Here is a 23,310-nt window from a genome sequence, read left to right as displayed (position 1 = left end):
CCCGTGGTAGATGATGGTTGTCTGCTGGGGTGCCCATTTTTCTGGGGCTCCCCAATTGGCTGGGGCCCCTGTGCACAGACCCTATGGGCCCATGCGGTCATCCACCACTGCATAGTAACAATAACAGACACAGAAATGCCCAGGAGCTGGGGAATGTGATGGAAATGGGAGGGGAAAACGTGAGCCTGAGGAGGGCTCAGTGCGGAGTCCTGCTCCCCCAAAACAAAGGTGCCATTATCGTTGCACCTGTGCCTCCCCAAGATGTGGAACCCACTTCAATTCTGTGCCCTGGGCAATCCAGTAACTAGGGGCTTCTCTTCCCGGCAGTGTTCGCTCCCGATAGATCTCAAGTGCAGCCCTGTCCTGACCCTCATCGGCACATGCCTCTCTAGCCCGCAGTCAGTGGTGCTTTCATCTTGAGCTAGCTGGCTTGTTAGTGGGTCTGGGTTGAAGCTCAAGTGCTGCTGATGCTCAGCCAGTGAAGCAGTGGGGGGGATGCAGCTCCGGGCTACAGCTTGAGTCTGCACAGCTCAGCAGCTGCTGCCCCAGTGCCACTGTACTGCTGGAGTGTTTGCAGTGGAGCCAGGCCAGCTCGAGGGGAGTCACTCGAACCAACGGGTGCAGTCCTGAGGGGTTAATTGTGTGCGCGAGAGAGTGCACCTGTGCACGTGGGCTCTGCCAGAGTCCGAGAGAGCTATTGACTAGCAACACCCGGCAGCCCTCCAAAATGGCACTCTGTTGCCCAGGCTCTGCTAACCTACAGCTGTGTTTAAGGAAGGAAATTTGGAGACAGTTGTGTCTGGTTTTTGACTCAAATGCCCAGTCGAAAAGGGACGCTGGCGGCTCCGGTCAGCACCACTGACTGGGTATTAAAAGTCCGGTCAGTGGCACAGCGGAGCTAAGGCAGGCTCCCAGCCTGCTGCGGCTTTGTGCGACCCCCAGAAGCAGTGGCTTGTCCCCCCCCCTCCAGCTTCTACACATAGGGACAGCTAGGGGGCTCCGCATGCTGCCCCCACCCCAAGCGCCAGCTCTGCAGCTCCCATTGGGTGGGAACAGCGGCCAATGGGAGCTGCGGGGAACGGCGCCTGGCCATACCTCCACGTAGGACCTGGAGGGAGGACATGCTGCTGCTTCTGGGAGCTGCTTGAGGTAAGCGCTGCCTGGAGCCTGCATCCATGACCCCCTGCCACACCCCAACCCCATATCTCAGCCTGGAGCCCCCGCCCATACTCTGAACCCCCCAGCCCAGAGCCGCCTCCTGCATCCCAAACCCCTAATTTCTGGCCCCACCCCAGAATTTACAGCCCCAGCCGGGGGAGGGGGGTGGAGCAAGCAGGGACAGAGCCTTGGAGAAGGGGCAGGGCAGGGATGGGGCCTCAGAGGAGGGGCGGGGCCAGGGTGTTCGGTTTTGTGGGAGTAGAAAGTTGTTGACCCTAGTGTGGAAGGGCAGCCTAAGAGCCAGTTCAGCCGCTATCCCCAAGTCTCCCTCCCCTTTGTAGGAATGTTGATGAAAGGGAAATGCAGGTAAGTGCCGTGTTGCCTTCAGCTGCCCCACACTGGGACCTGGTGCACAGTGTGCTGAATTAGTCCCTTCCCCCTGGAGATCCCCTTTGCTTTTACTTCCCTATAGCGGCAGCAGCGTGGAGTCTGTCCCACCGCACAGGGCTCTGGTTTCAGTGATGGGAGCAGATCAATGCTTCATCTGGGCAATGCTGGGTCGGCTCTGCCTGCTCAGGGCACAAGATAACTAGAGCTCTCAAGTCAGGGCTTGGGAAGAGCAGGGCTGGGGAGGTGTTGCCCCATTTCCTGTGTGGGTGGTGAGCTGAAAGAGTAGTCAGAGGGGAAGGCCGGCCCAGACAGTGCAGGAGAGGGAAGTGGGGAAGCCCACGATGTGATGCAGCAGGGCTGGGGAGCAAAGCCCCTTGCGCATGCCCAGATGCACAGCAGTGCAGGTCGGTGCTGGGCTGGTGAAAAGGGTGCGGGGGACAGAGCTGGGGCGTAAAAGCCACTGTGGCTTCCAGGATAGTGCAGTCAGGTGCAGAGCTGGGGAATGATGCCTAGGGCAAGGCGTGGTGGGAGAGGGGAGGCCGGACTGAGGAATTCTGCCATGGGTGTGGGGGTGCAGTGCTGGGGTTAGTGGGATCAGACAGAACTGGAAGGAAGGTAAGGCTCCTAGCTTTGACTAAACCCTGGGAACTAAACCCACAGGCCACTTCCCTGTCCCCTCTGGCCACAGCGACATGCTAAGGGAGCTCTGTCCCTGGGTGTAGAGGGACGTAGGGCTCTGTGCAAGTCACCATTGCTTTTTGGGCATGAGGCTGCAGCTGGGGACGAGAGGGTGGGGCTTCCATTGGGGGGCTGCCATGATACTGGAGCAGGAAGCAAGAGATTAAAGCATTGTCTAAACAACCTTTGCAGCTGCCCAGCTCCTCCTCCAGCGCGGGACGCTCGGGCTCTGTCTAACTGCTGCCAGCCCCTCACGTGCACACGCCAGGGATGGACCTGGCTGCTGTCCGTCCTTCAGCTGGGTTCCCAGTACAGCCCGTCCAGGGTCCACTCACCTTTAGGGATCTGCAGAGCTCTCTGTGCCTTGTGCTTCCAGTCACGTGGCACTGTCCCCTGGGAAACCTGTCTCTGCGTTCCCTCTCCAGCATATGCTCCTGTCCATGAGTCCCAGACAGCATGATGTCCCCTGAGCATCAAGCTGGCCAAGGAGGGGAGGTTTAGCTCTGTGATGCACCTGCAAAGATTTGACCCCAGGAGTGGCCGCATGCCAACAATGCAGTCCCCCCGCTGTGCAAGAACCAGGGTAGCTCTCCCTGCAGTGTTTGACTCCCCAAAGCCCTGCCATCACCCCTCTAGCCATATCCCTGAGAGCACCCCTGCTGCCAGGGCGCTGGCCCTGCTTGTCTGCCACGATGCTCCTTGCCTGGTGCATGCAGCTCTGCAATGGTCAGGGGCTCCATTTGTTCCCAGCCTCCATTCCCCACCTCCCCAATTTGCCCGACCCCCTTGAGTCCATTGCTGGTGCTGAGAGGATGGAGATCGCTGCAGAGACACCCGGAGGGTTGGGAGGAGTCGCTTCTTCCCAGATTTCTGTCTCACTGCTGGACGCGTGTTGGGGCTGGGAGTCGGAACTCCTGAGTTCTATTCCCAGCTCTGGGAGGGATTGGGAATCTAGTGGCTAAAGCGGGGTGTGTGTGTGTGTGTGGGGGGGATATATCAGGACTCCTGGCTTCTATCCTTAGCTCCAAGAGTCGCCAGTGAATTCTAGTTGGTAAAAGAATAGATGGGGTTCTGCTCTTGGCTATGGAGGCAGCAAGGCCTAGTGGTTAGAGTAGGGGATTGTGAGTCAGGACTCCTGGGTTCTATTCCCACCACTGCAGAGTTCTTCGAAAGGGCCAGCGCGCTCCGAGTGATGTGCGTGCCTGGCAGAAGGAGGAGCACCGCAGGTGGCTGTAGTGGAGGGGGCGTTAGGACCTGGCTCACTGCCCCTCTCTGCGTGTTGCTTGGACAGCTGGTTGCAAACGCCCCAGCCTGGAAACCAGGCTCATCCGGACCAAAACCAGAGGAAAGACACAAGATGATAACCTGCCTGTACAATAGCTCCCGCCAGTCATGCCTGCCCGTTTCCACTCCATGACTTCATCTCTTCCCTCCAGGGAGCTGGGCTCAGAGAGCCAGAAGCTGGATCATAAGGCTAAGAAAGGTTGCTGCCAAACTCCCACTGTGCACCAGGGATGGATCCCTGAAATAACCTCACGGCCAACTCAGGGGGGCAGTGGCCCCTTTCAGCTCAGGGAAGCAGCTCTCCCCCCGCCCCCACAGTGTATCCCACCCAGTCTAGTCTCTACTACCCCCATTTCTCTTCCATTCCTCCTGCCCGGTCTGCTTCTGCCTTGCTCGACCATCTCCCACACTCAGGTGATCCCAGGTTGGTCTGCAGAGCAATTGCTTAGCCATGGGGATGGTGCTGCGCAAGACGCCGTCCACAGCATATTCGTCTGGCATGCAGCAGCGGATGGTGAGATGAGAAATGGGCTGAAAGCAGAACCTTTGAGCCAACTGACTCCCTTCATCCCATCTCCTAAGGAATGTGGCTTGGATACAATAGAAGCAGGGTGCAAAGAAGGTGAAGAATGGCTCGCACGTGGGTGGGGTGACTAGACCAGGGGCTACGGCATATGGAGGCAGTCACGGGTTCAAACACAGCCCAGGTCGGCAGCAGCTGCAAGTTCTTCCTATCTGGGGCCCATGTGTGAAATGAGTTAGTCTCAAACCAGCTCCTAGCACGAGAGGCGTCCCCAACTCCAACACCTCAGCAGAGGGCTCTGGAGTCTGGCCACCCTAGGTCAGGACTGGTGCAGGTTGCAGGGAGCTTGCTCTGCTGTTTCTGGGGCAGAGGAGAGACAGAGATCTCCAGGCTGCAGGGCTGGCAGCCTGTCCCAGACTTTCCAAGGAGCAAAGAGAATTGATCAGGGGAATGAAATATGCATGTTGGAAGGGCATGCCTGGCCAGTGGGTGTGTCGGGCAGAGGCTGGCACCCTACCCCTCACTGGACTCTGCAGGGGGGTCTGGGCTGGCATGTTTGTGCGAGTGCATTTTGGGGACATGCTTGTCTGCATATGTGTGCACATATGTTTGCATGCATGAATATGCACATGAATGACCGCTTGTCGTGTGCCTTCATATGTGTCTAGAAGTGCATGTGTGTGCGCGTGTGGGGAGTGCATAAGTGTCTCCATGTATCTGTGGATGAATGCATGGCTGTAGCATGTATGCTTGTATGTGAGAGCCCGCGAGTTCTCAAGGCCTTCGTGTTTTGTAACCAGGCGGCGTGAGCCAAGCTCCGTGTGTGTGCAGTTCATTATTTGAGCGCTCTGGCTGGGCTCCCTCTCCCTGGAACGCGTCCTCACTCCCACACTCTGGAAATGTCACTGGAAACTCTGAATGGCCTTTCGCCGGCTCCAGATTCGTGTTTGTTTTCACTGCAATGCTGCACGATGCTGGGGGCTTTCCGGATAAGCCGGGAGGGACAGTGGTGGGCTGGGGAGGGAAAGGACAGACTTCTTAGGCACTCTGTGGGCAGGCCAGAGAGGATTTGCTCAGCTGCTGACCTTGCTAGGGTCACTAAAACCCCAGAGTGATGGGCAGCTTGTCCCCAGTGACTTTCCCCTGCAAATTCTCTGCTCCTCGGAGAGTGTCCCCTTGCGTCACTATCCGTATCTGATGCTTACTGGCAGGGGACATCCGGCCCTGGGGGAAGCTGTCTCTATCCCACAGTGTGTGAGTGACGGAGGGCTCTCTCTGGGGCTTTCTTAAAAGAGGGATTTCTCTTGTGCTGGGGGCTAGCTGTAGGAGCATGGTGCTAGCTGGCCGGATGCCCCTGGAGCAGGGAGGGCCAGCTTTCCCTTCATCCCCTGGTGTCAGAGGGCACGTTCCTTCTCCGCGGATTGTTTCCCCCCCAAGTTTGCTTGTTTTTCTGTTGTGTGTGAGTTGCTCCCCCTGCAGCTCGCAGCACGACTATTAGACACAGAATCCCACACACTCAGTGCAGTGGTGCCCTCCCACTGCACCGTACTGCTGCTGGGAACCAGCCCTTCGGACGCTCTGCCTGGGTTAGCAGCAGGCATGGGACTCAGTCAGCGCTGACAGCTGCCACCCGGGTCTTGCTCACCGTGCTAGCTTGGGAAGTGCCCTGCTCTCTGGGAACATCGGACGGAGTTCCTTGCCAGGCTCCTCTAGGAAGGTAGGGAGCTGCCTTCTCTCTCTGCTGTGTGTGTGGGGGGGGGGGGGGAGGGGGGTGTATAGGCCAGGACGGGAGTGGAGGGAGTGGAATTCTGATCACAGGAACCCTCCTATTTGTAAAAAGCCAAAGGCATGAAGGTTGTTAGAACGATCTTTATCAGACATCTCCTGCCCCCTGCCCCTGGGTGGTGCGATTCGAGCCCAGCCTGGATTCCCTCCTGCACCAAACCCTACAAACTCTCAGCTTCCCCCTGCTTTGGGGGGAGAGAGACCAGAGCTACAGGCGGTTTGTGTGCAGAAGGACGGGACCCATGGCACTGCCAGCCTGGAGCATGACTACACTTGCAAACGGAGATTGCAATGTCTGTTGCCTCTGCCTGTCTCATTCCTGGATTATAGGGTACATGAGCGGAAGGGAATGGGATCCAGTGGTTAGAGCAAGAGGGACTGGGACAGGATGCCTAGGTTCTCTTCCCAGCTCTTGGGGAGGAGTGTGGTCTGGTGGTTAGAACAGGGGGCTAGAAGTCAGAGCTCCTGAGTTCTTGGCTTGGATCTTGAAGACAGTGTGGGAGGCTGAGAGTCAGGACTCCTGGGTTCCTTTCTGTAACCATGGGCAAGTCAGGTCTCCTCTCTGTGTTTCAGTTTCCCCCCTATAAATCAGAGATGATAATAATCCCCACTTCACACGAGGGCTGTGAGGCTCTGTTTGTTCTTGGTAATGGTGATTCTTGTGTTTCTAATGTGACTCTCAGTGCAGCATGCAACTGAAAATAACAGCGCTCAGCGTGTCTTCAGTCCAGCACCCTCTACCCCAGGCTGTCAAAGTGCTGCCCGCAACAACAACACCCCCCCCTTGCTCTCATTAAAACGAACAGCCAGAGGCAGTGCAGTCCAGTGAGCAGGGCACTAGACTGGCTCTCAGGACACCTGGGTTCCATTCCCAGCTCTGCCACTGACCTACAGTGTGATCTTGGGCAAGTCACTGCCCTGTCACTCTGCCTCAGTTTCCCCTCCTAGCCTTTGTCTTGTCTGTTTAGTCTGAAACTCTTCAGGGCAAGGACTGTCTATAAATATGTGTGTACAGCACCTGGCATAACTGGACTGAGGGAGGGATATAGTTCTCATTATCCATATAAGTGCCCAATCCTTTTTTGAGTCTTGCTAAGATCTAGGGATATCTTGTGGCTGTGAGTCCCACAGGCAGATTGTGTTAAAAAAAATAAAAAACCATTTCCTTTCAGCATTTATAAATGTGCTGCCTTTCAGCTTCATTGCCCGGGACCCTGATCATGTATCATGAGGAAGGGTAAAGAAGGGCACCCCATCTCCACACTCTCTGCCATTTAGAATTCTGCCTGCCCCTAGCCTGTCCCCTCTGAGCCATCTGCTCTGCTAACTGGCCCATCTTTGTAGTCTCTCTTCACACAGGAGTCTCTCCAGCCCCTCTATCCGCTCTTTCCTGATCGAGATCGGTGACCGGTGCTCATCACTCTAGCTAGGAACACCCCATTGATAATGTCATCATAATAGGGTCATCTCCTTTGGGTTGCTCTTTGGACTTACCCCTGATTGGGCCCGGTATTTGTAAAGCACTTTGAGATCCTTGAGTGCCAGGCCCCGGAGAGGAGTGACTGGTGGTGATGATTATTGCTCGGGGTTAAGCTGTCACATTACAAGCTGGGGGGGTGGCGGCTGGGTGGGGAATGGAAATGTTCGAGGGGACGCCAAAGGGAAAAATGCTTCATTGGCTCTCAGAGAGCTCTGCACTCCACCTAATTGCATCCAGACCCTTGCGAGTGAAATGCAAGCCCCAAGCAAAGAGTGATGCAGGCTCTCTGCAACTGAGCCATCCTGAGCCAGGCACAGCCTGGGTTTCCTGGCAGGGGTCTGAAGGGAAAGTGTCGGGCAGTAACTGTAATAGATGCCCCACCCGGCAATCTAGCTCTGGGGAGGGAGTTTCCTTTCTCAGAGTGAGGATTGCAAGAGGCAGATAAACGCACTGGGCTGGCACCATCAGGGCTGGCTTTAGGCCAATTCAACCAATTCCCCTGAATCGGGCCCCGCGCCCAACCCCGGTACGGCATACCGGTGTGGCCCGGCTTCCCCAGGGGGCAATTTAAAAGCCCTGGGGCTCCCAGCAGGGTCTGGAGCCCCAGGCCCTTTAAATTGCCACCAGAACCCCACTGCTGGAGCCCTGGGGTAGGGCTGCGGGGCTATGGGGGCTATTTAAAAAGTCCGGGGCTCCCGTTGCTTCTACCGCCCCGGCCCTTTAAATAGCCACTAGAGCCCCGCCGCTTCCCCAGAGCTCCCACGGCTATTTAAAGGGCCGGGGCAGTAGAAGCAGGGGAGCCCTGGGCCCTTTAAATAGCCTCCAGAGCCCTGGGGTAGCGGGGGGCTCCAGGGGCTATTTAAAGGGCCAGGGCTCCAGCTGCCTCTGCTGCACCCCCTGCCCGCACCAGCCCCGCAACCCCTGCCCTGCCTCCAGCCCCGCACCTCCTGCCTGCACCAACCCCACCCCCCCCACCCTGCCTGCAGCCAGCCCTGCACCCCCTGCCCACAGCATTGCTGCACCCTCTGCCCTGTCTCCAGCCAACCCTTGCTGCACTCCCTGCGGCCCTGCCTGAAGCCAGCCAGCCCCACACACCCCTGCTCGCACCAGCCCTGCACCCTCTGCCCTGCCCACACCAGCCCTGCACCCCCTGCCCTACCTGTAGCCAGCCCTGCACCCCCGTCTCCAGCCAGCCCTGCACCCTTCGCCCTGCCTGCAGCCAGACCCTACCTCCAGTCAGCCCCTGCCCTGCCTCCAGCCAGCCCCATGTCCACTGGTGCCCTGCAGTTCCCAGGGCAGTAACCCTGCACACCTGCTTCAATGAGGGGGGCAGGGAGTAGCTGGGACCCACACATGTGCACACCACTAGGGTGACCAGACAGCAAGTGTGAAAAATCGGGACGGGGGGGGTGCGTTAATAGGATCCTATATAAGAAAAAGACCCAAAAATCGGGACTGTCCCTATAAAATCGGGACATCTGGTCACCCTAGCACACCCCCAGGGAGTGGCGGGGACCCACACATGTGAAACAGAGCTCATTAATAACCGATCAACAGCATACATGACGTAATGTACATAATATATAATTTTATTATTTATATAGTTATGGAAAGTAAATAATACGTGGAAGAAATCAAAGGCTTTTTTTTACATTTTTTTTTTTTTGTTAGTCATCCTGCCAGGGCCCCGCCAAAAATGTTCGAATTGGGCCCCGCACTTCCTAAAGCCAGTCCTGGGCACCATGAGAGTTAGAGTTTTGCACTGTGCAAGCATTGGCTGGGCACGAGGATGGTGAGAGTGGTGTGGGCACTGGCTGGGCGTGGGAGCAGTGAGAGTTGAAGAGTGAGTGGCTAGCTGCCCCAGGGTGAAAGCACAGAGATGGGCCCTTTCTGCCGGTGGCGTTCCAGCCCATTCCTCCTCAAACCTGGTGCTCCCCACTGTGTGCCAAACACCAGCGTTGCCTTGGGCACCCCTGGGTGCCGAATCCCCATGGCACCGCCTCACCCAGCTGCGTCCGATAGGATGGGAACGGTGCCCTCTACACCAGGGAGTGAGTGAGCCGGAGAGCAGGGACCCAGGCTGGGCCTTGGCCCAAGACCCTGGCCAGGGCTAGTTCTGGAGGAGGAATCTCCCCTCCTCCCCCACAAATGCCTTTGTCCTGTGCTGTAACAAAAGCAGCCTCTACAGAGAGGCAAGAGGCTGGCAGGGCCATAGGCAGTGCCACCGAATGCCTCAGGAGAGAGGAGGGCAGCATCTGGCCTGCGGCTGCAGTTCGGAGCCCGTCCTGCTCTCTCTGGCTCAAGGCGTTGGCAGCCTGCACCGCAGGGCGCTCCATGGCCTTGGGGTTCAAAGCCAGGAGCAGCCAGAGAGCAGCAGCTGCTAAAGGTGAACTGCAAAGGGTTCATCGCTGCCCCCTCAATGGTGGGGAAAGGCGGGGGGATGGAAAGCAGTGTGGGATAGTTATAGGAAGGGGTACAATGGGATTGGAGATGGGATGGGGAGCAGTGTGGGATAGTTATAGGAAGGGGTACAATGGGATTGGAGGTGGGATGGGGAGCAGTGTGGGATAGTTATAGGAAGGGGTACAGTGGGGTTGGAGGCGGGGGGATGGGGAGCAGTGTTGGGTGGTTATAGGAAGGGGTGCAGTGGGGTCGGAGGTGGGGGATGGGGTGCAGTGTTGGGTGGTTATAGGAAGGGGTGCAGTGGGGTTGGAGGTGGGGGGATGGGGTTGGAGGTTGGGGGATGGAGCAAGGCCTTTGTCTTGATCCAAGAACTACTTACCCAGACACCTGAGCCATCACCCTCCTCCCCTACAGTGCTCCCTCACCTCCCTCAAAGGCCTTGCTCCAGTGCAAGGGGCAGTCTGGGGTGTGTATGGCAGCGACACAGCACCGGCATGTTTGAGTGCTTCACAGGCATTAACTCATTACCTCTCACAACCCCCTTGTTCCCTGGGGAAATAAATACTGTCCCCGTTTCACAGATGGGGAAACTGAAGAACAGAGAGGGAACGTGACTGGCCCAGGGTCACTCAGTAGGTCAGTGGCACAGCAGGAAAAAGAACCCAGGAGTTCTGGCTCCTAGCCCCTTCCTCTAACTCGCTGGACCCCACTCCTCCTCCCAGAGCTGGAAATCGAACCCAGGAGTCCTGGTTCTGCTGTATGTTGAGCAGGTTGAGGGGCTGGTTAAGGGGCCTGTGTTCTGCCTGGGAAGAGTGGAGCAGCGTGAGAGACACTGGGACACACTCCCCCTTTCCTGCTCCCCTGCCCTTGGTGCAGTGCCAGCCTGGCTCTGCTTTATAGCAGTGACTCATCCCCAGAGCTGGGGGGTTGTCCTTCCCCTCCGGATTGTTCTCCTGCTCCAACACGCTGTTCCAGCCCTCCTCCTCCCCCCCCCCTCCCGCCTGTCTCTGCACTGTTTGCACTCGGACGGCACTTGGCTCTGGAAATATTTGCACACCAAACGTTTCCCCCTCCCCCACTCCATTCTCCTGCCAGAGCTAAACCAGTGCAGCGAGTTTCATCCAGCCTGAGGGACTATCCCTGGAGTCAGGGGGTGCCCAGCTGGTGGGATGGGGGTGCTGAGGTTAAAGGAAGGGGTGTCCCCTCCCAGGAAGGGGAGCAGGGAGATCAGAGGGGGACTCATGGGGAAGGCACTGCTCAGGTCTTGGTGCCAGGGCTCCTGCCCAGACTGGTCCGGGAACAGTGAGCGCATGCCCTAGTGAATGTGGTTTCCATGCACTGGAGACTCCAGCTCCGTACCCGCCCCTCATCCCAGCAGTGGGGGAGACTTGGCCCTGTACAAGGCAAGCAGACACTCCTTCCTCCCCCCGCCTTAGCTGGAGCTGCAGCCCCAGGCACGGATGAGTTGGTGGCAATCTCAGATGCCGGTGGGGAATAACGGATCCTCCTGGTGGTCCTGCCCCTCCACTCTGCCCTGCGCATTGGCATCTGGGTACCCACCTGGGGTCCCCCTTCCCGGCCTCTGAGCAAGGCTGCAAGACGGCAGCAGCAAGCTGGCTGGGAACAGAGAGAGAGAGACTGGTCTGCATTAAGGACCGTGTCTGGGGAGAAAGCTTTTTGCTGAGACGGTACTGCCCGCAGGGGAATCCCAGCTGGGTTTCTTGGTGGCTGGAAGATGGGGGCAGATCTGGCCAGAGTCGCTTTTCCTCAGGCTGGTTTCTTCCCTCTCCATTTTCTCCCCCTCTCGCTCACCCCCTGCTGAGTTAACAGCCACAGTGCCAGAGACATCTGGGCTCAAGGATGCAGGGTAAAACCGCGGGGTGGGAACTGGCAGCTGCATCTCCCTGCGTGCTGCCAGAGAGCTGCCAGTGTGGGCGAGGGAGATAAAAGAGACAGGGTGAGTGTGTGTTTGTGTAGAGGGCTTTACTAAACAGTAACAAACAGATGCAACCACAAATACTACAATGTTTTGGTGTCTGTTTCCGTCAGTTACTAATGGGTTTTGTTTTTTCTCTTTTATGTAGAGTTATGTACACGTACTCACACACAATAGTATGTGATCATGTCATCAAAGACAGTAGGGAACCTTTAGATCCACCACGCAGATGTCTGCTGCTTGAGCTAACAGAGTGACTGATAGCAGTAGTAGGTTGTCATCCTCCAGATGGACCAGGACTCTTGGATTCCATTCCAGGCCCTGGAGGGGAGTGCGTTGCAGTGGGCCCATTCCCCTCCAACCAGTCCTGTCTCTTCTGCACCCCTGACTCCTCGTCCAATTCTGTTCACCTAGCCAGTCCAAGTCTCCACTACTCAAGCTTCTCATTCCAGTCCCAGTCTCCTGGCGCAGCCCTGCCCAATTTACCCTTCCACCCCTTGGCTCCTTGAAGCCACTTGCCCAGCCAATCCCAGTTGCCTCCTCCTGGCTCTTCATCTCTTCCCCCCACCCTCCACCAGCCTTCACTCACCCCCCCACCAATGTTCCCCATTCCCATTGGCTCCCAGGCTCCTCGTCCAGTCTCAATATCCTCACTTTGACCTGGCTCCTTCTGTCAGTCTCTTTGTGCAGTTATTTTAATCCAGCAACTACAGGGTTAATGAGTTGTAGCCCGCACATGGGCTGAGCTGGAGTCCCATGTGAGCTGCTGTGTTTCTGTTGGCTGGAAAAGCCTGGGAAACAGTGTATTTCCCCCTTAGATTGCAAGGTTTTCAGGGCAAGGCTCTGTCTGTAAAAGTCCGGGCGCCCTGTGGCTGCTATATAAATAACATCACGTTGTTGCATCTGGTGTTCTAGCCTGCACCTATGCTTGCTGTGCCGATGACTGTGCAGGCAGAACAGGGCTGAGGGAAGCATGCTGGCTTCCCGGAAAGAGTTGGTTAAGGCGCCCCCTTGTCGGGACTGTGCAGCCGCGGGGGGCCAGGGAGGAGAAGCGTCTGAAGTGGATTTCTGCTCCTGTGCAGAATGGGCATGGATGCTGGGAACAGCACCAGGTGTGTGTGTGGGCACCCCAGCTTCTCCTTGTCCCCTTTTCCGCAAGTCCATGGCCCTTCTGGCTGTGGTGGAAGGCTTCTTCCTGAGCAAGAGGGGTTAGGCTATAGGTCTGCGCTTCCCACTCCATCGAACTTGGCCTGGAGATCGGGGCTCTCCTATTCCCATCTCAGCCCCGCCTCCCGCCCACCATGGATAGACCGGGGCTGGATCGTTCCCTGTGAGCCCTGGCCCCAGACACTGCCACCTCCCTTCTGTTAACCCAGCACTGCCCCCAGACAGCTCTGCCACTCCCATGACGATGGAGCCTGGCAGCAGCTCAGACTGTAGCTTGTTGTTCAGGGCTGAATACAAGGCCGTGGTATTGTCATAGCAGCAGGGAAAGGCCAGACACAACTTTTGCTCTGGCAAAGAAAGGGGGCCGGCGCTGACCTCACGGTGGACACCCACCAGTCACGGGGGGAGGGCGGAAGGATGGGGCTTTGTTTCCCAAGAGTGCAGTGTGCAGTTCTGAGGGGTTGGCACCCAGCTGTGGCCAGGATCTCTCTGGAGCTGGGACTCAGAGGCTCTCCCCTGCTGCGTCCCATAGCTGGGAAGGAAGGAAACAGAAGCCATCTCAAATTGCCCCCCAGCTCTGTTGGATTCTCCCACCCTGAGAGCCCCAGTTTGCTTCTGCATGCAGGACTCTAATGCTGCTTCACTGGGTCTCGTCTTGCCCTTGGAGCACAATGTTGCTGCCCCAAAGCCCTGGCTGGCTATTGGCTTGGTGCCGTAGGTGCCCTCACCAGCCTGAGTGCCAGGCAGCTCTGGTAGAGGCATGAGGCTGCCAGGCAGTGAATCCGGCCTCTGGATGGGGGCAGAATGAACAGGGACGGGCAAACTGGAGCCCAATTTCCCAACCAGCGAAATCAGTTTCTGTGCTGCCCTCCATCCTGGCTCAGGCTCAGGGCCGCGGTCACATCTCTTTCCCTCTGTTTTGCAGAGCCCTGCTGTGCTGACCTCCGTGCTCCACCCTCCCACCCCGTGATTCCAGGCAGCTGAGAGGCATGAGACAGCCATGGCGTTCCAGGCAGCCGGATCTGGGACACTGCAGCCCCGGAGCGTAAGGCGTTGATTCCACTGAACTCGTGTTGTTTTTACCATTGCGGTGTCTATGTGCGAATAACAGGAAATGCTCCCAAGCGGCCCGAGCAGTGGAACAGCCTCCCCTGGGAGCATGGGACGCGGTTGTACTAGAGCCAGGGTAGCTAGAGCCATCTGCTGGCAACAGTCCTTTGCTGGGACAACGTAGGCCCTAATAGATCTTGGCCTGGGAGCCAGGACTCCTGGGTTCTATTCCCGGCTCTGCCACTGACTCCCCTTGTGACTGTGCGCCCACATGCTCCAGCGACACCGCACCCGCTTGATGTCTCTCCCCCGCCAGCTGCGCCTGTCTCCATGTGCTCAGTGCTGATGGCCTGGGGCTGCTCGCGGGCGGGCAGTTGGATTGGGGCGATGACGGTTGCAAAGCAAGGTGGCAAGGGAACATCTGCTCAGCAGGGTCAGCTCCAGGGTTTTTGCCGCCCCATGCGGCGAAAAAAAAAAAAGCTGTGATCGGCAGCAGCTCCACTGTGCCGCTTTCTTCTTCGGCGGCAATTCGGCGGCAGGTCCTTCCCTCCGAGAGGGACTGAGAAACTTGCTGCTGAAGAGCCCGACGTGCCGCCCCAAGCACCTGCTTGCTGGGCTGGTGCCTGGAGATGGCCCTGCTGCTCTGGAATCAGAGCGTTGGGCCCCGGTCCCTTCCCAGCGCAGGGTCCTGGCAGGGATGGCTCAGGGGAGTCACATCTTAGTTCCACACACAACAAACACTGCAAAGGTGTGGCCCCCGGCTCAGGAAATGGAGGGAGGGGACTGTAGGGCAGGCCTGAGAGGCAACGGCAGAGCTGTTTGGTGCGGGGAGCTCCAGGCTGGAATAGCAGGAGGGGCTCAGGGTTGGGATCGAGGACCCACGGGAGCCAGGAGGGGGTCCAGAGCTTGAGCGGGGGTGGGGCACTGCAGGACAGGACCGGCAGAGCTGGGCGGGAGACCCAGGCCCGGAACAGGACTGAGGGGCACTGGCTGGGTGTTGGCGCATGGTGGTAGAAACGTGCCCAGCACCTGGCTCTGTCAGCCCCCTACTCTCATCAACAGTGATCTCATTCCTGCCTCTCCCACAGGTGCGACCCCTGGAGCCTCTGCTGCATGGCTGGGGACCGGAGCCTGCTACACAGAAAGGGTTCCTCGGCAACTTCTCTCTTCCCACTCCCCTGCAGGGGACATTCAGGGCAGCTGGGAATCCCCACCTCCAGGAGAGAGACGGTGCACGTCCAGCAGGAGCAGGGGGCAGCGGCTGCTTTCCTCACCGTCTCTCCTCTCCACCCCCCCCGTGCCATGGCAGGGGGCTGTCTGAACCCTGAGGGGCCCCAGGGCCTCAGCTTGAAAGACTTTGTCCCATCCCACCTCCAGAAGAGGGAATTCCTTCCTGCTGCCAGGAGCCCGGCAGCCCCCACAGCCACATCCCCTCAGCCGTCCCCGTGGGTCCCGCTGCGACACAGAGGACCCAGGGTTAGTGGAGCCTGCCCTGCCCTGCCCTGTCTGGAGCGATGGCATGCCTGCCCTGGAGCTGGGGGAGCTGCTTACGCAGCATGGGGAGAGCAGTGCTGGAGTCAGAGCCGCCTAAGCTAGCAGCCCTGCTGTCCCTGCAGGGTCTCTGGCCCAAAGACAGTGGTTGGGGCCAGATGGGCAGGACTGACCTTGCAGGGACAGCCCAGGCAGCATGAGGCTTCCCCCACACATTGCCCCACCCGCGTGTCTCACCCCAGCCAGCAGTCCCTCAGGCCCGTTCAGTCCTTGGCCCTTCCCTGGGGGCTGCCCAGGAAGGGGGTGACTGGTGCCGATGGGGACGGTGGCCTTTGTGTTGTAGATGCTTTGCCCACTGGGCTGAGACTCGCCCAACCGGCCTCCCCCTGGAGCCGCTGAGCAGTCATCGGACAGCGATGGGTTTTGGTGCCGGCCAGCCTAGGCCAGAGTTGAACCAGTGACTCTACGGGGAGTCTCTTTGCTGTGCAGTGTTGGGGCCCATGTCTATGGGAGGGGCAGGCAGGAAATACGTTCAGCTCCCACTCCAAGTCCAGACTCCTTCCCCACCTGTTGTTGTATGCTGCTAGTTCTAAAATCAGAGAGGGGAAACTGAGGCCTCAACTTCTCTGGCACCTGCTGCCCTCTAATCACCCCAGCACTGGTCCCTGGCACCCAGTGTGCTGTGACTCCTCTGCCCCTCAACTCCCCCATGCCTGCTGTAACCCACACTTCCCAGTGCCCTCTGTGCTATGGCCTCTGACTCCCTGCATCCTGACTCCTTGGTGCCCAATGTCTGCACCCTGCACAGCAGAACCATGTTGTTTCCCTCCCCCATAGGTGCCCGTGATCCATAACTGCGGCTCCAACACCCTGAACTTTGAGTTCCATGACACGTCTCCCCGCACAGCGTGCAATGGCACCGCCGAGCCTAGGAGAGCAGCCCCCAGGAGCTCAGGTAACTCCAGACAGGGACGGTGCCGCACAGTGCCGGGTTCAGACAGAGACCCGGGAGAGCCCCTTCCCAGCCAGCCCTGTTTCTGGGGACCATAGGCCACGTGACTGGATGCCCAGATCTCAAGGTGCAGCTGTCTCAGTGCATCCCCCTAGCAGCGGCTGTCGACCTGCAAGCTGGAGGTCCCCAGGAGGACAGAGAATTCTCAGGGGCTGAGAAACAGAAGAAGCTCAAATCCAGGCCGCTCCCTGTGCCAGGTTTCGGCCCAGCTTCTCTCCCAGATCAGCTCTGACTAATGAAGCAGGGGGCAGCCTGGGGGAGTCACCGAGCTCAGCCAGCCTGGAGAGGCACCTCTGGCAGGGGGCAGGGAGAGAGGTGTGGCCCCTTAGTGCCAGAACGGATGTGCTCCCTTCTTGGGCTGGATAGTACTGGGCAGTCAGAGGATCCGGGCACGTCCCCACCTGGAGCAGCCCATTGCCACCACAGCCCTGCTTGCGGGAGATTGGTGCTCACGGTGTGGGGTGCCCCCAGAGCTCACAGGGCAGGGACTCGGATCCACCTTTCCCAGCGCTGCATTTAAAGAGTGGTGGGGAAGAGACGCTGAGTGGGGAGCTGGGGCCTCCCATTAAAAATAACGTGGCTGTTCTGGGGTCCCTGGACTCCTGGCCCTACACCTGGACACTTGGTGTGGCAGTCTGTCTGTCAGCCCCTGTGTCTGTCCAGGGGACATGGGCCCTGTTATCAATGGGGCTGCCATTGTGCTCACCGCCCAGGCCCTCTGGCATATAGCATAAGTCTTGGACTGCCCATGCCCTGAACCCCATCTCTCTCTCTCTGTCTCTCCCCGCCTTGCCTGCAGTGAGCGACTGGTACCAGACCTGGCCTGCCAAAGAAACGAAGCCGCTGAGTTCCCAGGCAGTGCCTGTTCCCCTCCCAGCTGAGTCGGCAATGAGCCCCCTGGAGAACGGCCCGCCGCCTGTGCCCCGCGCAGCCCCCTGGTCTGCCACCTGGACCAAGGATAGCAAGAGGAAGGACAAGCGATGGGTGAAGTACGACGGGATCGGCCCGGTGGATGAGACGGGGATGCCGATCGCATCACGATCCGTGAGTCCAGGGCAGGAGTGGGTTTAACGGGCCTATAGAAACCCCACTGCTGGGCTGGCCTGCAGGGAGGGGAAGCGTGTAGGAGGTGCTGGCCCCTCGCAGTCGGTTCTGATCCCAGTGCCCTAGTGCGGTGCAAAGGGGCGCGGTGCTGAAGGGTAGGGGGCTCAGGAGGAGGCATTCTCCCCTTGCAGCCAGTACTGACTTCAGTGTCCCAGTGCGGTGTTAGGGGGCGCTGTGCAGCAGGAGGTGGCGTCTTTTGCATACAAGTTAAATGCAATGTCCTGGCCATCATTTGACACCTGGCTAGGGCCAGTTGCCCTGCCCCCCCAGCCATGGCATATCGACCCCACTGTAGCTTTCTGCTCCCCCCTAGTCTCCTTGCTGCAGGGCTGCTGCTCCTGACGCTTTGTGTGTTTGCTTCCCACGGCAGAGTGTGGACAGGCCCCGGGACTGGTACCGGAGCATGTTCCAGCAGATCCACCGCAAGCTCCCAGGTAAGGTCACCTCCTCCCTCGGCTCCCCGTAGAGCCACATGCTAGGTGTAGGGGCCTTCCTGCAGCAGCCACGCACCTCTCGTGCCCTCCCCCTCCCTCCCCCCGTCCTGTGGCATGTAACAAGTCTGTCATTCTGCCAGCTCCCCTGCCACATGTGTCTCTCCTTATCCTTATCCCCACCGCCCCACTCCCCTGTGCCTGTTCCTGGCCACATCCCGGCTGCTCCCAGAATTCCCAAGGGCCTCCCCCCTTGCCCTGCTTGTTGGGTTGGGTGAGGGAGCCTGCTTTCCGGCAGACAGGGGAGAGAAGGACCCAAGCTGGGGAGCTGATTTCTGCACCCCTAGCATGTGCCACAGCAGACTTTGCCCTGTCTCAGAATCTGCTCACACCAATCTCCCTCCTCTTCCAGAACCGCAGCTGGACTGGGATTTCCACCACTGCACGGGTAAGCATCACATCCTGCTTGCTGGGGACGGGAAGTATCAAGTCCTTTAACATCGGGACTGAGAGCAGGGCCTGGGGGGTCCCCTCTCTGCAACCACTGTTCATAGAGAGCAGGGATTGGGACTTTCCTAGGGATCACAGCTTCCTGCCCCCTGTTCATAGGGAACTGGACTTGGGGTGTCCATAGGGACCACAGCTCCCCTCACCAGTCCCTACCTCCGTGTTCATAGGGAGCAAGGCTTGGGGTATTCACAGGGGAAACCCCCCGGGAAGGCCCTCACCGGGCTCTGCAGCCCCCTGTGCACAGAGAGCAAGCGGGGTGGAGGGTGTTGGGCTCCTGGGTGGTGCCCTGCGGGAACACACAATCCCTTGCCTGTCCCTCCAGGAGTCTGCGCTGCACCCCTTTCTGCACTGGCACTGACCTGTTTGTCTCCCCCAGAACCACGCCCTCCGGCGCTTGCACGAAAGGGCCCCACGCCAAGTGGCTCCTCTTACCTGCAGAATGGCCTGGACTGGTGAGTATAGAAGTGGGAGTGCTTGGGGAGATGGGACATGCACGCCTCTCCTGTGGGGCAAGCCGGAGATGGGGAGGGGAAGAGACAGGCCTCTAGGCTGGTATCTCTGCCCTGGAATAGATCAACGACTCATCTGTCCACTGTGGCACTTCCTGACATGTCAGCTCAAATAACTGGCCAGGCGGTTCTGCAATCTGACCTGGTGCTGTGCTGGAACAGAGCAGTGGCTGATCTAGCCAGTTATCCTGCCTCTGGTGCATACAAAACCCTTCCTGTGCCACCCCAGTGTGCATTATCATCTCTTGTGAGGACATGCCTTCCTAGCCCCAGGTCTTGATCAGCTTGTACCCTGAAGGATGAGGACTGAGGGCCTTTCTAATCTGATGCTGGCTAGGGGTGGAGGTGCAGAGTCTCTTTGAATAAAGCGATGAATCCAAATTTCAAACCACTGGCCTCAGCAGCAACATCCTGCAGCAGCGAGTTCCACAGGATAACAGCACTGTGTGGAAAGAAATGCCACCTCATCTACGCAGGCTTTTCCTGTTCTTTGTGCCCAGATGAGTGTGTCCTATTGCACTATCCCAGCAGGTATGTCCCTGCTGCAAAGGCCAGGGAGGGGCTGCTCCTCTTCCATACAAACCCTCCACCAGCTTGCAAAATGAAGTTTGTTGGAGCTTTTCCCCCCAGTCTGTCTGGGACCCTGCTGGAACGGCGCAGGGTTGTGAGAGCCAGGCAGCAGGTTTCCATCCACTGTTAAGCCACAGCCGAAGAAGGTCATTCTGCAAATGGGAAACCCTTTGTGTCTAAGGTTTAAATCATGATGCTTGGGTTTGGTGTGACTGGCTGCCTCTCTGGGACCCTCTCATGTCCGACTTTGTCCCCTGCAGGGATTGAGCAGCCCCTAGTAGATAAGGACAAATTGTGGGGGCACTGGTGAATCCTGCGAGGTGGTGGGATCCCCAGCATGCTTCTCTCCCCATCACATGATTACACCCAGCTTAGCCGCCACTGGACAAAGCCCCTCTGCTTCACAAAGGTCTGCAATGATGGGATGGCTGTTAAAGGAAAAATCTTGGTGTCTTAACAGCCACTCAAGTGCCTCTTATAGCTCCAGCCCTGAGGCCAGGGGTAAGGGCACCTGAACCTGGGCTGCCGGCGGCCGGGTAGGTGGCACTCCCTCCTCTGAGTCAGTGCTGATCCCAATGCCCCAGCATGGCCCTAGGGGTGCTGTGTTATAGGGGTGGGTGGCTCAGTAGGGGGCGCTCTCCCCCTTGCTGATCACAGTGCTCCAGCACAGCCCCTGTGCTGCAGGGAGCGGCGGGAGGCATCTGCCCCTCCGTGTCGCCCATGATCAGGAGGCAGGGGGCGCCGTGCAGCCCTGTTGAAGGGAATAGCAGTGCCCTTTGCTAGCACGTTGGGATGCCCTCGGGAGCTAGGCAGCAGGGCAGAGCTGCTCTCACCCCACTCCCTTCCCCCGCAGGAGGGGCCAGGAAGCCGCCGACGATGCCGCGATGGAGCCCAGGAGCATTTTCGACTACGAACCCGGGAAATCGTCCGTCCTTGACCATCCCAATCCAGTAGGGAGCCTTCCCCGCCTGGGCACCACCCCGGGCCTGCTCGGGGGGGGGGAGGAGCTCTTGGCATTTCCTTTGGCACAGACGTGTCTCCACACAGCTTAGCTCCGTTATACTGGCTAGTTCTTGGGCTGGGGGCATTTTCTAGGGGGTCTGCACTAATGCGGGACAGCCCGAGCGGGGAAGCGGAGCCCAGGCTGCGCTCCGTCTAGCTGCGCTGGCGTCTCCCGGCTGGAGAAAGCCTGCACTGATCTTGTCGAACTCTTGGGATCCATCCTGGGTCAGCCCCTTGTGCCGACGCTGCTCCAGGGGTCGGCCCCAGAGCTGCACATGAGAGCTGCAGCCTGCTGTTTGCCTTCCTGAGTGCTGTTCCCGCCTGATCACTGGCTTGTGCTCCGTGGTGCTGGGTGGGAGGGCTGGGAAGCGGAGCTGAGGCTACATTGGGGGTGTGGGGGTGACAGCGTGGCCCGGCATGACGTGTACGTGTGTGGCTGCTGTGCAGGGCGAGATTCCCAGGCAGCAGCTCCAGGAGTGCTGGCCGGGGCCTGACATAGGAATGTGCTAGGGTGGCTCTCTCTGTGTGTCCCAACTGCAGGCTGCAGAGCCCCAGGCGGGACGTGCTGACAGCTGGTACCAATTTCTGAAGGAGCTGGAGACGGGGAGCCTGGTAAGAGCCTCCTGGTGCTCTCCCCCCCCCCCCCCCAGCTGCTATGGGGGCAGTGGGATCAAGAGGGCTGCCTGCCGCTATCTCAGCTCCCCCCATGTCCCTTTGCTCCCCCTTTCCTGCCATGTCCCATCAGTGTCTTCCCTCCGCAAGGGACTTTCCCTGCGGCCCCATGAGCCCTGGGACCTGAGTCCAGCCCCACCTGTGACACCCCGCTGGCCTCGCTCAGTGTGCACTGGCCCCCACACCAGCCCTGCCTAGAGACGGGCTGCTGGATCCCTGCCCCACACCCAGGGCGGGCTCACCACCCGCCTTGCAATGCAGGAACCCTGAGATCCTCCTGGAGGGAGCACGGTGGCCGGAGAACAGTCAGCGGGAGTGGCAGGAGCACCACTGGGGGGGAGGGGTAGCTCAGTGGTTTGAGTATTGGCCTGCTAAACCCAGGGTTGTGAGTTCAATCCTTGAGGGGGCCACTTAGGGTTCTGGGGCAAAATCAGTACTTAGTCCTGCTAGTGAAGGCAGGGGGCTGGACTCAATGACTTTTCAAGGTCCCTTCCAGTTCTAGGAGATAGGGTATCTCCATTATAAATAAAAAACCACCGGGGGGGTGGGGGGATGATCCTGCCGTGCTCCCTGGCTGGAGCGGATCCACCTTCTCACAGTCCCTGCTAGAGCTGGTGCTTTGCTGACTGCTGCTCACTCCCCCCACCCTGTTGACTTTTGCAGCCTAAGAAGCCCCTGGCTCCGTTTCCTGCAGAGCCTCCCCCGCCGTCCCAGCCGATCGAGGTAAGTGCCGTGCAGCTGGGCCAGCCAGGGCATGTGCCAAGCACGTGCTAGCAAAGCCGGGGCTGCCCTGTGCCCTGGGATGCCGCCCAGTGAGCGTGTGCTAAATGCCTAAGAGGGGGGAGGGGGTCGTGGCTGGGCTATGGCCCCTCCCCCGCAATATGCACTCCCTGCCCATCCCGCTCAGCTGTGCAGCTGTGTTCACTGGCTTCCATGGTGCTTTGTTCCCCTGCCCCCCTGCCTTTCACGGCATGGGAGGTCAGGCAGAGGTTTAAATTGGTCAGCAAAGGCTGTAGTGCTGACAAGGCAACAGCCACACCATGTGGCCACAGCACCGTGGCATCCTCACCCCGTGGCACCGCCACGCACCGTCACCGTGGCAACACCACACCATGCCAGCGTGGTACCGATGCACCTTTGCGGAGTCCTGGCACTGGGGTATCACGTCAATGTGCATCCCCCACCACCACCCCTCCGGCACCACCGGGCAGGGTCACACCCTGGCATCGGCCCGGCCTCACCCCCTCCGAGAGTGCGACCAGGCAGGGTGCTGGCTGGGCCCTGACGCACGCTGTGTCCGTCTTCCCCCCAATCAGGTGTTACTGGAGAGAGAGCTGCAGCAGCTTAGCGAGGAGTTGGACAAGGACATGAAAGCCCTGGAGACACATCGGCACCCCTGCAAGGTACCCCCCCTGCTCCACTGCCCGGGGGCAATCCTTTCCGCATAGCTATCGCTGCTTATTGCTTCCAGCTCCCGCTGACCAACTGGCTCAGCTGGTGCCCTTTCCCTTCCACATCCTCTTCTCTCTTCCACTCCGCAGGCCTTGCCAGCGCCTCCTGGGGCCTGCACTCATCACTGCAGAGCAGCAGGGGCTGGTGTGCGTGAAGGGAGGGGTGTTTTGCCTCGACTTCACATCTCTGGGTTGGCTCCGCGTGTAAATGACATCCGTTGTGTCAGCACACGGCGCTGAGTTTGCATCCCGACGGAGAGCTGTCCGTTTCTCACCTCCCACTGGCAGAGCTCCTGCTGGGGACTGGTGCCTGGATCCACACTCTACGGACATATTGTCCGTCCGTATACAGCCCTAGTGCCTGATGAAGCATCAGTACGTACCCTTCCCTGTGATACTAGCAACCAGTGGGACACTGGCTTTCATTTGAGACCTCGCATGACGGTCTTTGGTGAACCACAGTGAACATACCCAAATCAGGATATACCTCTGGGCCCCTTGACAGCTGGCATTAAGAGGTTCTTGGGTCGCAGGGATACAGGGCCTCTCTCCCCCTCGGGGGCACTGACTCTAATCCAGCCCCAGATTGTGGGGCTGGCTGGCTCAGGGGGACAGGGAGGTTGATCCACATGCTCACAGACCCTCGCTCTCCTCAGGAATCAGGAGCTTGGCATTGACTCTGTGCCCAGTGGAGACGTTGCCAG

General features: G+C 58.9%; 1 protein-coding gene across 1 annotated transcript in view; it reads left to right on the top strand.

Moving 5' to 3' along the window:
* The window catches only part of SORBS3 (sorbin and SH3 domain containing 3), a 40,292-nt gene that overhangs the window by 4,817 nt on the left and 12,165 nt on the right, over window positions 1-23,310 (top strand). The window contains 12 exon segments of the mRNA XM_034761880.1: window positions 13,730-13,849; window positions 14,943-15,143; window positions 15,145-15,330; window positions 16,183-16,300; window positions 17,157-17,401; window positions 17,832-17,895; window positions 18,305-18,340; window positions 18,779-18,854; window positions 20,335-20,431; window positions 21,024-21,095; window positions 21,819-21,878; window positions 22,472-22,558. Coding sequence (XP_034617771.1) covers window positions 13,805-13,849; window positions 14,943-15,143; window positions 15,145-15,330; window positions 16,183-16,300; window positions 17,157-17,401; window positions 17,832-17,895; window positions 18,305-18,340; window positions 18,779-18,854; window positions 20,335-20,431; window positions 21,024-21,095; window positions 21,819-21,878; window positions 22,472-22,558 — 1,287 coding nt within the window. The 5' untranslated portion in view covers window positions 13,730-13,804.

The sequence above is a fragment of the Trachemys scripta genome, chromosome 2, assembly GCF_013100865.1.
Source record: "Trachemys scripta elegans isolate TJP31775 chromosome 2, CAS_Tse_1.0, whole genome shotgun sequence".
In the NCBI taxonomy this organism is placed as follows: Eukaryota; Metazoa; Chordata; order Testudines; family Emydidae; genus Trachemys; species Trachemys scripta.
The sequence above is the reverse complement of the archived record's forward strand: the minus strand, read 5'-3'. Positions and strand labels throughout refer to the sequence as shown.